This window comes from Mobula birostris, chromosome 3 (genome assembly GCF_030028105.1).
Source record: "Mobula birostris isolate sMobBir1 chromosome 3, sMobBir1.hap1, whole genome shotgun sequence".
Classification (NCBI taxonomy): Eukaryota; Metazoa; Chordata; class Chondrichthyes; order Myliobatiformes; family Myliobatidae; genus Mobula; species Mobula birostris.
This window is the reverse complement of record NC_092372.1, coordinates 206,363,193-206,377,125: the sequence shown is the minus strand read 5'-3', so window position 1 is coordinate 206,377,125 and position 13,933 is coordinate 206,363,193. Positions and strand designations below refer to the sequence as shown.

Below are 13,933 nucleotides of genomic sequence, written 5' to 3'. Positions count from 1 at the left end.
AAACTCCTTCAGCCCCTGATGATCCTGTGATTCCAGTATGAGGCCGATGTGCAAGCATCCTTTAGGAGGGTGAACTCACAGAAAGCATCCAGCCCAGATGGGGTACTTGGCCGAGTACTAAAGAGTTGTGCTGATCAACTGGCTGGAGTGTTCAGAGATCTTTAACCTCTCGCTTCACCACTCTGAGATATCCACCTACTGCAAGCAGGCTTCAATTATAGCAGTGCCAAAGAAGAACATGGTAATCTGTCTCAATGACCATCACTCAGCAGCACTTACATCCACAGCAATGAAGTGTTCTGAGAGGTTCGTTTGAAACATGTCAACTCCTGCCTGAGACGCGACTTGGATCTGCTTCAATTTGACTATCAGAGCAACAGGTCCACAGGAGATACCATCTCATTGACTCTTCACTCAACCCTGAAATATCTGAACAACAAAGATGCATTCATCAACATGCTCCTTATTGACGACAGCTTGGCATTCAATATTACCACCCCCTCAAAACTAATCAACAAGTTTCAAGACCTTGGCCTGAATACCTCCTTGTGCAACTGGATCCTCAATTTCTTCACTTGCAGGTGAAGAATTTGGATTGGTGTAGGTTTGGATTGCAAAAGCATCTCCTCCACAATCTCCATCAGCATAGGTGCACCACAAGGCTGAGTGCTTAGGCTACTGTTCTATTCACTGTATACATATGACTGTGTGGCTAAGCACAGCTCCAATGCAATATTTAAGTTTGCCGGGGACACCACTGTCATTGGTCGAACGAAAGGTGGTGACGAATCAGCATCTTTGAAGACTGAGAATCTGGCTGAGTGGTGCCACAACAATCACCTCTGACTCAACATCAGCAAGAACAAGGAGCTGATTATTGACTTCAAGAGGAAGAAACCAGAGGCCCACAAGCCAGTCCTCATTGGGGGAATCAGAGGTGGAGATGGAAGTGCAATTACAAAGAAAGCAAGGCATGGCATCTAAAACTTTGACAAACTTCGATAGATGTGCAGTTATCAGTATATTAACTGGTTGCATCATGGACTGGTATAGAAACTTCACTTGCCCCATAACTAAAATGTTCCCACAAACTATGGACTCACTTTCAAGAACTCATGTCATGCTCTCAATTTTATTGCTTATTTATTATTATTATTTCTTTTTTATGTTTGCAGTTTGTTGTATTTTGCACATTGGTTGAATGCCCCGTTGGTGCAGTTCTTTCATTGATACTATTTTGATTATTCCATTATGGATCTATTGAGTATGCCTGCAAGAAAATAAATCTCAGAGTTGTATATGGGGACATATATGTACTTTGGTAATAAATTTTCTTTGTACTTTTAAACTAAAATTGTCACACAGCTAACTGCCATAAAACTGTTTTAGTAATCTTCTTTGGTAATCTTCTTTCACATGCTGTTCCACAAAATGCTTTAAAATGTTTTGTAGATTGTATCACACTGGGCAGCCTTAGTTAATTCCACAAGAGTTCTTTTTCCTGTGGAAGTATCAAAGTCAAAGATATGCGATCCCTGCTAGAGTAAGAGCTTTATTGTAGAAGCAAAATGTTTAGTTCCAAAGCATTATCAAAGAGTTTTTGCCAATCTCCAAATTTCCCATAAAAAAACTCTTGGTGTATCTGTAAATGCTCAAAATCATGTGGCAGCAATTTTAATACAAACAGAATGAGAGTACTCCGAGTATAGATCAAGTACCAGATGTCTATATATTGACCAGTGTATAACTATCTGCCTCTTAAACGGACTTGGACATACTGCCATATAGCTTGTATTGGTTATTCAATTCCCTTTGGAAAGTTATTATCAATCTGCTTCCACTTCATTTCTAGAAGTTTTCTCTCCTCCCACGCGGCTTCTCTGAAAGTTTTCTCTCCTCCCACGCGGCTTCTCTGAAAGTTACTTGTAAAGGGCTTAATCCCTTTACTAACCTATCACTGCAAAAAAGTTTACCAAGGCGTAGATTTGTAGCTAAAGTCCAAAGATTCCATAGACATTTAAGATACTTCTCAACTCATCCAGCTACCACAAACACTCAAGAACTCAAACCACCGACTCATTTCCTGTAGTCTCGCTAAAAACAGCTCCATTAAAATTTGTTTATTGTTTTCCTTTGTTCTGTCTAACAAAAAGAAATGGCTATTTCTAACAGGTTAAACTTTACCAGCTGTAGATCTTCCTGTATGTACATAAATATTGCAAAGAAAGAAAACAATGGTGCTCAGCCTGAAGAACTGACTAATTTAATGCAACAACTAAAAATACCCAAATAATTGACAAACAAATAACAAACTTTATCAAACCAATAATCGATATTTGAAGTGGAAAGTTATGAAGCAGTGTAAAAGTCAAGTCCATAAGACCACAAGACATAGGTGCAGAACTAGGCCATTCAGCCCATCGAGTCTGCTCTGCCATTCCATCAAATGGTTGATCCCAGACCCCACCCAACCCCATGCACCTGCCTTCTCGATAAGACCATAAGACGTGGGTCAAGTTGATTGTCATTTAACTATATACATGTATACCGTCAACCAGGACGATGTTTCACCAAACCAGGATGTAAAACATTATGTACTACACATAACACACATATGACACACAATAACTTAGGAAAGTAAGGATAAAATCTACAAATGAATTACACACAAGTAAACTGCATTAATTAAATATTGTAAGGTACAGAACAGATTAACTGGTGACACTTCAAATGTGATGCGGCAGGGAGTTCACAGAAGCCTAATGGGCTGAGGGAAGAAACTGCTTCCTATTTTGACTGTTCTTGTTTTTATATGCCCGATGGTAGAGAGCCAAAGAGGATGCTGGATGGATGGGTGGTATCTTTGATAATAATAAGGGCCCTGCGAATGCAGCACTCCTGATAAATGTCCCCCATGGATGGTAGGGAGACTCCTATGATCCTCAAAGCCATTCTCACAGTCCCTTGTAGGAACTTGCGGCCTGATGCCTCGGCTGCTCCCATACCAGAGGAGACGCAGCTTGTCATGACACTCTCAATGGTACTCCTGCAAAATTCACTTAAAATGGGGGGAGCCCCCATCTTTACACACCATATAATAAATCAAGTTTTAAATATTAATTAGTTTCACTTAAACATATTCAGAATTCTGCCACATTGTTCCTGCCTTCAAAGAAACATCTGGTTACAATTGTTTCTGTTCTTTAGTGGAAGACAAAAACCTTCAAAGAATGCAGTGAATTTCAATTTAGCCACTAGTAGAAATATTTGGGTTCCCTTTTTCTCAGATATAAAATTTGACTTTTTTCTCTTCTCTCCCACTTCGTCTTCTAAACTAAAATACCAAGATTTCAGGCTAATTAAACAGTTTACTTTTAATTTATTGATGAGGATCGCTAAGGAAAAGAAATCTGTCAGAAACCTTTTGCTTATTTTCCTTTTTTGCCAAATCTTTTGTGAAGTTGGCATCATGTCCTAGACTTCATTCTAAGAAACAAAGACAGGGCACACAGTTTGATGTAGTAGTTTGAGGTACAATAGCTAGATAATTTTATTATTGACCTAACATCTAAAAACCCTTAATCTTGATTCCACATAAATGCATAACCATGGCAGTTAAAAAAAATCATAAGTAATCATGTCCATGACTCTCAAAAATCCTTCACTAATATCCTTCAGTGAAATAAATTTGCCATGTTTTCTTACCCTGGCCCATATGGACTCCATATCATCAAGGAGGTAGACTCTCAAATCACATGCCAGGGGCAACTACACCTTGCTAGCCACATTCATATCTTATGAAATAATTTTATAAAATCTGATAACTCTTGCAAGAGTTGATGGCTGCTTTTTAATATTGCTGGTATGTAGAATTTCACAATTGTTTAAATGACCGGAACACAAATCTTTTAATTCTTAAATAACTGTAAGTGATGGAGAAAATGACAACGCTTTGGAAGATAATTCAATCTGTTTTGAAAATTTATACAGGATCTTGGAGTACAACTTAATTAACACAAGTACTAGCTAGATCACCAGGAACATAAAACACAGTGATACAATCCAAAACAGACTTTTGTTTCCAGTCTAATTGGATCTCAATGACCTATTCCAAAGTGCACTTTGTGATTACTTACTGGAAATCTCAACCATGCATAGTGCAAGAAACATAATTGATACGATTCCTTTCTGTGAGAAAAACTGCAAGTGAATGAAAACTGTGCTTTACAACTTAATGAAATTCAAAAACAAAGCTATAATCAGTGAAGAGATAATACTCTGGTCAATAGGCAGTAAAATATATCATGCCTAATATTTCTACAACTTTCTCCATTCATCAAGTCTTCATTCTACAAAGGCATATTCAACAAGCATGACATTAATTACTTATAATTTCTCAAACATAACATTACAGAAATTCCAAGAATAGTGCCTTAAGTAGCAGTCATTTTGTTCATTGTTATCTATATTGGCAACACCTGCATTGTGGGGAGGGGTAGTTTCATTCAGAGAAAACTTTCCTTACTGCGATTTTCCATAACACAAAGCCTTGTCACCCAACCATGGATCAAGTAATGAAAGTTGGTGAAAAGACAAACTGTTCAAAGTTCAATAGTTCAGAGTAAAGTTATTATCAAAATTACACGTTACTACCTTGAGATTCATTTTCTTGCAGGCATTTACAAGAGAAAAGAAATACAATAGTATTTTATTTTAAAAAACTATACATAGACAGAGTGACAAACAACCAATGTGCAAAAGACAAACTGTGCAAATGAAAATAAAAAAATAAAATCAGAACACGAGTTCTCATGTCAAGATGGTGCAACTCAACACCATCTTCCTGTCAAGATGGTGTCAAGATACAGTGGCTCAGATTTAGTAGTTGTTTTTTTTAAAGTTTGCAGGGATGATTTTGGAGATAGAAAGAAGGTAGGGGTCAGGTTAGAGTTTAGGAACAGGGGTGTGTGTGGGGGGGGGGGTGGATTGGAGGTCAGGCCAGAGTCTAAGCCTCTACTCCATGCTCAAAGGCCAGCAACATGGACAGGTGATGAAGAATATTCAGAGTCTGCACCTTGGATCCACATTTGAAGGCCATGGGATGAAGGACATCCATGTAATTGGGCTAACAAGTGCTGTGGACGTGGACTAGCCAGGACAATGGCTGGTGATCCACTGTGTCAGCGAGTTCCTGTAGGTCAGTGGGTCCCAGGATTGGAGGGACATGCAAGCAGAGGGCACAAGAGCCAGTGACACCTTAGGTATACAACTCAGCAAGTCTGGAGTTTGTGGCCTTGAGTTTGAGGTCCAGCCATTGGATAGTCCTGCTGTCAAGACCAAAGGTCAATCACAAGTCTGTAAGTCAAAGCCCAATGACTGAAGCTTTAGGCCTAAAGTCTGAAGTCCACTGGGAAAGTCAGAGGTCTGTTGTCCACAAGCCCACTGGAAGCCCAGACAAAGAAATTAAAATCAAGGATGTGCAATAGGTCAAAGGTTCGATAGTTTTGTAGTAGTGGGATAGAAAGCAAGAGAAGAGGCACCATGAATAAACATTGGAACAAAGATGTACATCTTTTTTACTTGAATCTGTGCCAAGCCAAAAAGCCATGCCAGCCAGAACACTGGTAATGAATTAACAGGATTTAGTTTGAGAGAATAATAGCAATCATTTTCAAGTTTATGGAAAGTAGGTCAGATGTGAAAGAGCTAAATAGTGCTAAATGAAAACCGAATATTTAGAATACTCAACAGGTCAAGCAGCATCTGTAAAGAGTTAACAACTCATTTGGTAACCTTCCATCACAATTTCTATTTGAGTATTGAAACAGATGCGTATTTCAGTCACAGAGTGATTGCACCTCTTTTCATAATCCATTGATTAAAGCAGCACAATCTAAATCTACATTTTACCAAATTACAACCCCAAATCTCCTCCAATACACACAATGTACTAGAGGAGCCCAATAGGTCAGACAGAATAGCCTCTATGAATGGGAATAAGTAGCTGACTTTTCAGCTGAGACCCTTCATCAGGACTGGAAAGAAAGAGAAGTCAAAATAAGAAAGTGGAGGGAGAGAAGCAAGTATAAGGAGGTAGGTGATGGATGAAACCGGGAGAAGGGGAGGGGTGAAGTGCAAAGCTGGGAAGTTGATTGGTGAAAAAGATAAAGGGCTGGAGGACAGGGAACCTGATAGGAGAGGACAGAAGACTGTGGAAGAAAGGGAAGGGGAAAGAGCATCAGAGGGATGTGATGGGTAAGTAAGAAAAGAAGGTGTGAGAGGGAAACAAGAATGGGAAACGGTGGGCGGGGGGGGCAATTACCAGACGTTCAAGAAATTGATGGTAATGCCATCATCAGGTTGGAGGCTACTCAGATAGAGCGAAGATGCTCAGCGAAGCAGTCTCCCATCCTACGTCGGGTCTCACAAATATACAGGAGGCCACACCTGGAGTACCAGATACAGTAGAAGACCCCAAGAGACTCACAGGTGAAGTGTTGCCTCACCTGGAAGGACTGTTTGGGTGCCTGAATGCTAGTGAGGGAGGAGGCATACAGACAAGTGTAGCACTTGTTACACTTGCAATGATAGCTGCCAGGAGGGAGATCAGCAGGGAGGGGTGAGTGGACAAGAGAGTTCTAGATCCCTCCAGAAAGTGTAAAGTGTGTGTGGGGTGGGGGGGTGGGGAAAGAGGGAAAGATGTGCTTGGTGGTCAGATTCTGTTGGAGATGGCAGAAGTTATGGAGAATTATGTGCTGGATGGAGAGGCTGGTAGGGTGGTAGGCGAGGAAAAGAGGAACCCTATCCCTGGTTGGATGGCAGGAGGATGGGGTGAGCACAAACATGCACGAAATGGAAGGGATGCAGGTGAGGGCACCATTGATGTTGGAGGAACAGAAGCCCCTTTCTTTGAAGCTGGAGAACACCTCAGTTATTCTGGAACGAAAAGCCTCATCCTGAGAACAGATGTGGCAGAGATGGAGGAAATGAGAAAAGGGAACAGTATTTTTACAAATGACAGGGTAGGAAGAGATATAATAAAGATAGCTGTACTAGTCAGTGGGTTTATAAAAGAGATCAATAGATAGACTGGCACCAGAAATGGAGAGAGACGGAGAAAGGGGAGAAAGGTGTCAGAAGTAGACCAGGTAAATAAGAGGGCAGGGTGGAAGTTGGAGGTAAAGTTGATGAAATTGACTAGCTCAGCGTGGGTGCAGGATGCAACACCAATGCAGTCGTCGATGTAGCGTAGGAAGAGTTGGGGAGCAAAATCTGTGTAGCTTTGGAACTACGTAGCCGACGAAAAGGCTACCCAAGATCCATGCTTGTGCCCGTGGCTACATTTTTGGTTTGAAGATAGAAGGAGCCAAAGGAGAAATTGTGAGAAATCTCCTTCATGTTGTGCTGCACAACTTGTAACTTCTAAGTTACACAAATGTAGGCTGTTTCCCTTTTGCATTATTTCATTCCCAATCACAAAATTAGTACATTACTAGCATTATATGGGAATCTTACACAAATAACACACACTCACTAGGTCAAAACAAACTTGTATACCAATTAATCACAACAGGCAAAGATTGAGATTGTAATTGCTAATAATCTGATGAACAACTCTAAACAATGCCGGCAAAGTTAATGTAACATTCTTTAGTCATCTGGTGTCCATCAGTATTAAGGCACAGAGGAAAAATTAACGTAAATATTTGTGCTCAAAGTTAATAGCAATAAAAGATCACAAAATATTACAAAATCCAGGTGATAACTCCAAATAGTATAGGTGAGCCCGGCATTACCACCATTCATTTAAGAAAACTCACCCTTATAGAATTCACAAATCACTAACCAAAAATTGAGATTAAAGAAATAAAACTTGATTTCACTGAACTTGTGTAACAAGAAAATAAACCAACACAATTTTCCCCTAACTTGTGTTACTTGATGCACATGTAATTAATGTAGTTTCACATTACTGGGGCGGGGGGGGGGGGGGGTTAAATAAATCACAATAATACAATACATCCTATTTTCTAGAAACACCTCACTCACCACACACCAACCCCCACCCCAAAACTCAGTGATGCCTGTATATAATTTCATCTTACTTATTTTCGTAGTTATGCTTCTATTCAAAGTACAGTAAAACTCTCAATAATCCAGCACCTTTGAAATTTTAATAAATTTGGTAGAGTAAATCCAGTATTCTGGAGTACTGTGCAAGTCTTTTTAGGTCTGCTTACATCCAAAAATATTTATTCAAAAATCCAGGGTGGCAATCAATGGCACATCTAGCAGAGCTGCTACCTAAACACTCCAGTAAGACATGCATAATCCAAAACTTGGGTTGTCTATAGGAGTTTACAAGTTTTGCATGTGACCTTCCCTGGTTGCTCCAGTTTGCTGACGTCTCCCAAAAACACATAGACTGGAAGATTAACTTGCCACTATAAATTGCTCCCAATGCACAGGTGAGTGACAGAATCTGAAGGGAGTTGATAGGAATCTGGGAAAAATAATGGGATTACTGAAAAGAGCTACGCAAAAGTCAACATGGACTTAGTTTCTTTGCTGTACAGCTCTTATGATTTGAAAAAGCTACTACCTATAAATGTTCAGAAATAGTTTTTTTCTGGCTCACTGGGACCCTGTTGTCCACACTCTAGTTTTGTTTTCTGCACTCCCCTGAAACTTAACAAGTTCACTAGAAAATTTATTGTACTACTTTGCTGTATAACCTCAAAGCAAGCGAATTTTAAAAAATTTTACAATATTAGAGTCAGAGAGTAATACAGCACATAATAAGCCCTTCGGCCCAAATGGTACATGTCCGCAAAATTGTCATCTATAATAATCCTAATTAAGTGCGTTTGGCTCATCTCACTCGAAAGTTTAGAGTATTTACTAGTTAAGTAGCTAAGTGCTTTTTAAATGTTGTTAATGTACCTGCTTCGATCATTCAATCCACTGACTAGCACATTTTACTGTATTTCATGTATTACACAGAAGTTAAATAAAATTTCCAGTTTACCCCATGAGTTTAAAGGGAATGGGAAATATAGCAACAACACAGACCCCTGCTCCGGTCACAAACTCATCCACATTCCTCGCCCCAGACATTACAGGCTCCAACCCAGATTCTACCTGTAACACACAACCTGCAACCCGAACTCCCAACTAGTGAGGTGAACCAGATGATTTCTAAACAATAGGATGCTGGATTATTAAGTTTTACTACACTGAGAGTACCAACATTTAAAATTAAATATAGAAAGCAGCAAACCTCCATGTTAACAGAAGTTCAAAGGGAACACTTGTTTTCAATGGATTTCAAAGAAAATTATTTAAACTGCTCCTGAACCAAGTAGAAAAATAATTAGAAAAGATTAGATTATGAGGACACGCAGTCCTCTTTTACTGGCATTTAGTAATGCATGCATTAAGAAATGATACAATATTCCTCTGGTGTGATATCACAGAAACACAGGACAGACCAAGACTGAAAAACTGACAAAAACCACATAATTATAACATATAGTCACAACAGTGCAAGCAATACCATAACTTGATGAAGAACAGGCCATGAACACAGTAAAAAAAAGTTCAAATTGAGCCATCAGTTAATCAGGGCAGTCTTTAATTTGAGACAACTGTTACAGAACAAAAACAATTCAAGAAAATTGCTGGGATTCCCTTAGTTTATTTGGAAAACTATGCCACTTAATTTGGGCAGGAGACTGCTGCCGAATGGTTTCTAACCAGCATCAGTCACACATACTTCTGTGGCCGTTAGACACTACACTGTGCTTAGAGCAAACAGCTTTTAAATAGATTTACTTTCTTGTGTTTGTGTTCAAAACGCAGTAATTTTTGTCAATGATAGTTGGCGAGAAATAAGCATTAAAACAATTCAGAAATGGTTTGCTGACTGCGGTTTCAAGCACTCAAGCTTGTAGATGTCAGAAAAGGGCCGGGAGTGAAAATTAAATCACTTCACTACTTCAACAAGTAAGGAACTACAAAGAATTAAGGTATTGCTAATTGTCTTGAATGTTACAATGGAAATGAAGATTTGGAGGATGCAATCGTCAAAAGCATTGTATGAACACAGCCCATATCTGCACTGATTTTGTTCGTTTACAGTCAATCAAAAGAACATGGCAGCGTACACTGGATGAACTCCTCCATTGATAACGATTAGGAACTACTACACAGTTTTACAGTACTGTAGTAGCATTGGTAGTGTTCTAATTTGTTCCACACTTCATTTAAATATATAATTTGTTACTCAGTTAGATGGTAGTTTGTATTTTTATACCTTTGTTTTATTACTTCCATGAAATTTTAGTTAATTGGGACAGCTGCTTAATCGGGCCAGAATGTACTACATTCAATGTGTCCCAATTAACTGGAATCCACTGGTTAAGAGACAGATGCAAAAATAATTTTTGCATTTAAGATCCACGATGAAGTCAAAAGAACATAGCAAAAGCCTATGTGCACAGTATCACCATCAGCCAGCATAAAAGTGAAATGCCTGAAGTATAAAGTAACTCAAAAGGAAAGTTAGATAGTTACATAAATATAAAGTGCAAGGTCTTCACTCCAACTACAAAACACCATATTCCAATTTCTGAGTCAATTTTAAGTATAAAATGCAATAACACTCTACACCTGTTTTTGAAATCAACAAGCAATACAACATGCAACCTTCTGGACTACTGTTCCCTCACCAGTTCTCTAAAAGGTGTCATTGAACTTATTCTGCATTTTTGCCTCTTTCCTATAGCCTTTAAAACTCAACACTCATGATAGATGCTGCTATATATCTGCCTCTCATCAGGCAGTACATCTCAGATAATGACATTGTGTAAGATAAAAAACCCTTATCCTCCTCTGATTCGTTGGACAATTATATTAAATCTATGTCCGTTGTTTTATCAACTCTTCTGCTAAATATTGATTATTGGTTCTTTTCCGCTGGATTAGATCCTTTGGCAAACCTCCCTTGATTTTTATTTAATTTATTTAACTATACAGCGCAGAGTAGGCCCTATTGGCCCTTCCAGCCATGCTGCCCCAGCAAATCCCACAAACCCGATTAACCCTAATCTAATCATGGGACAATTTTCAATGATGGATTAACCTACCAGGGAAGAATATGGACTGAGAGAGGACACCTGAGCACCTGGGGAAAACCCAGGCATTCCACAGGGAGGACATATAGGAATCCCATACAGACAGCACTGGAATTGAACACTGAACTCCAGAATGCCCCCAGCTGTTGTGCTAAAACACTACGATGCCATGTTCTCTCAGATCATTTTCTCTGACCCAGCGAAAACAATCCAAGTTTTTGTTTGTAACTGAGGTCTAGTGTCCTGCTGGTCTGAATATGCATCCTGACAGACATTGTATTCAAAAGATACTGAACAGCATCATGCACAATACTCAAGCCAAGGTCTAACTAGCCATTTACCTAGCTTTTGCACTCTTATGTCTCTACAAAGTTATAGATTCATTACATTTGAATGAATCTTGAAGAAAAGATTTCTCAAGCCTAAAATATTACTTTTCTTAGCTCATACGTGAATGTACACCACATATCGCACATAGTCCTATTTGATTAAACTTCGTTCACATGTCCATTAATCAAAAGACGGTGTATTGGCATTTGATACTGCTACCAGTGCCAGGGTGTGTGAAATAAACAAAATAGAAAATATACTCTGCATTACATTTGCAGTCAAGTAAACATCACCAGTCCAATTTCACCCCATTATATCTTCTATGAATATTTCTACACAAATGTCAGGTACATAAGGCAACATCCCAGCCTATTAAAATAAATCAGTCCAACAACTTGGAAGCTATTAACGTGTAAAAAATAACAAAAATCGAACTTTAGATATGTTTACCATGGGATTGAGTGTAAGGACAAAGGGAGGGGAAAGTTTTTTAAGGTTACACTCAGTCACCATGATATTAATGTGAGCCTGGTGCATGAACATTTTCTAGCACTGAATGCGTTATGTCAATGAACTGTCAAAACCACTACTACAATTTCAGACGGTCAAACTCAAGGGTGCTTAGATATTCGTTTACTAAGGTGCTTAGATATTCGTTTACTAAATACCTAAGTATTGAGTGCAATACGTTACAAATTACAAATCATCTACACTTTGACACAGCAGTGTGCCGAGATGGTCCCATTTGTTTACAATTTAAAAGAATAGATTTCACTCAACGACTGCCCTATACCAGCGTGCGAGAAGTAGCCTCTATTCTTGCCTTCGTTGAGGTCCAAGCTAACTTAACAGAAATCACCCAGCTGCAAAACAAAAGGAAAACACTTCGGGCAACACTAAAGATACCAGATGGAAAACCTGATTTTTAAACTCTACCGCACAAATAAAGGCTCTAGTATATTTCCAAGTGCAGAGTGTATATTGGTGGGTTCTGTCGTAACAGATGTAGAGGGATAGAGGGAAAGGGCAACAGGAGGCAGAGGGAGAAGGTACAGGGATGCGGCCATACGCACCCACGCCGGCAGGTCGGAGCTGGAGATAGCACTCTTGAAGGGCTTCTCTTCATGTTCCAGGAATGCCAGCGCCCTGTACAGGCGGGAGCGCTTCTTGCCACGGTTCCTCCGCCACCAGAAGAAGACGACCAGCCCGATCAGGACCCAGCTGAAGCTCAGCCCCAGGTAGCCCAGCACGTAAACCGGGAAGATAATCACAAAAGTCTTGGCAAACTGCACAAGGATGCTGGCCACGTCCACGCTGATCATCGGCGGCGGCAGCTCCTCGGCCACACTGCTCTTCCGTCGCCCATACATCTCCCCAGCCGCCGCTCCAACGCCAGTCCGCTCGCTCATCCCGGCCTACTCTTTCCTAGTTAAATTTGGAGCCGTTGTCAGCCTCCCTCCGTGTTTATAAAGCCGCTGCCACACTCCCGCCGATTGCTGAGCCTCTCTGGCGTTCCTGTCACCAATCCCGCTCCCTCCCTCCCTCTCGGCAACAGCGCCGCCCCCGATCACCGCTCACTGCGGTTGCGACCGCCTCGCTCCCCACCTATCGACGCGCTCCCGCCCTCCCCACGCACCTACGTCTGACGCCATGACATCACACCGTCAACGCCGCCCGAAACCTGCCGCAGTCACGCCGTCGTCCCGCGGAGGCTCGCTGCGTGACGTCACGGGGAAGACGGAGTCAGTGAGCAGAGGCTCAACAAACAGGAGCCTTAACACCCCTCCCCAATAAATCATTAAATACCACTCACGTCAGATTCACCGTCCTGTAAATATCCTCCACCAATTTAGAAACTACACGTGCTGCCCGACATTAAAATGGCATCCAACCTGTAGCCAGAAAAAAAGATTTATAGATCTATTGGACCACCTGCCTTTCACAGCCTGGGGCACATCTCATCAAACGCTGATGATTTTCCATTTTTTAACTTTTTTTTATTGAGATATAGCATGAAGTAGGCTCTTCGAGCTGCGCCTCCCAGCAATCCACTAATTTAATCCTAACCTAATCACGGGACAATTTACCATAACCAATTAACCTACCAAACAGTACATCTTTGCACGATGGGAAGAAACCAGAACACCTGGAGGAAAACTATGCAACCATGGGGAGAACGTACAAACTTCTTACAGGCAGCATTGGGAATTGAACCAGGGTTGCCTGCACTGTAACACATGCTAACCACTGCGATACCGTGCTGCTCTCTAATCCCTTTTAATTCACCTCTAAACCAATTCCTTTCCACAGCCATTTGTCTTATAATTGCTCCATTCCCCTCTCAGAATTCTCCATCTACAATGTCCTTCTCTTTCCCTTCTACAGACAAGAGTTCATTGTAAACCTCACCTGCATCCTCCATCCAGGGGGTCAGTGTGGACATGGTGGAGGATTACAAATACCTGGGG

General features: G+C 40.6%; 1 protein-coding gene across 2 annotated transcripts in view; it reads right to left on the bottom strand.

Moving 5' to 3' along the window:
* The window catches only part of esyt2b (extended synaptotagmin-like protein 2b), a 193,338-nt gene extending 180,320 nt beyond the window's left edge, over positions 1-13,018 (bottom strand). Inside the window, exon 1 of one of the 2 annotated variants that reach the window (XM_072254027.1) lies at positions 12,539-13,018. In XM_072254027.1, the coding sequence (XP_072110128.1) occupies positions 12,539-12,874 (336 nt within the window). In that variant the 5' untranslated portion in view covers positions 12,875-13,018. The remainder of the gene's footprint in view (positions 1-12,538) is intronic. The other variant, XM_072254028.1, reaches the window with a different exon arrangement.
* Positions 13,019-13,933: the final 915 nt, after the last annotated feature.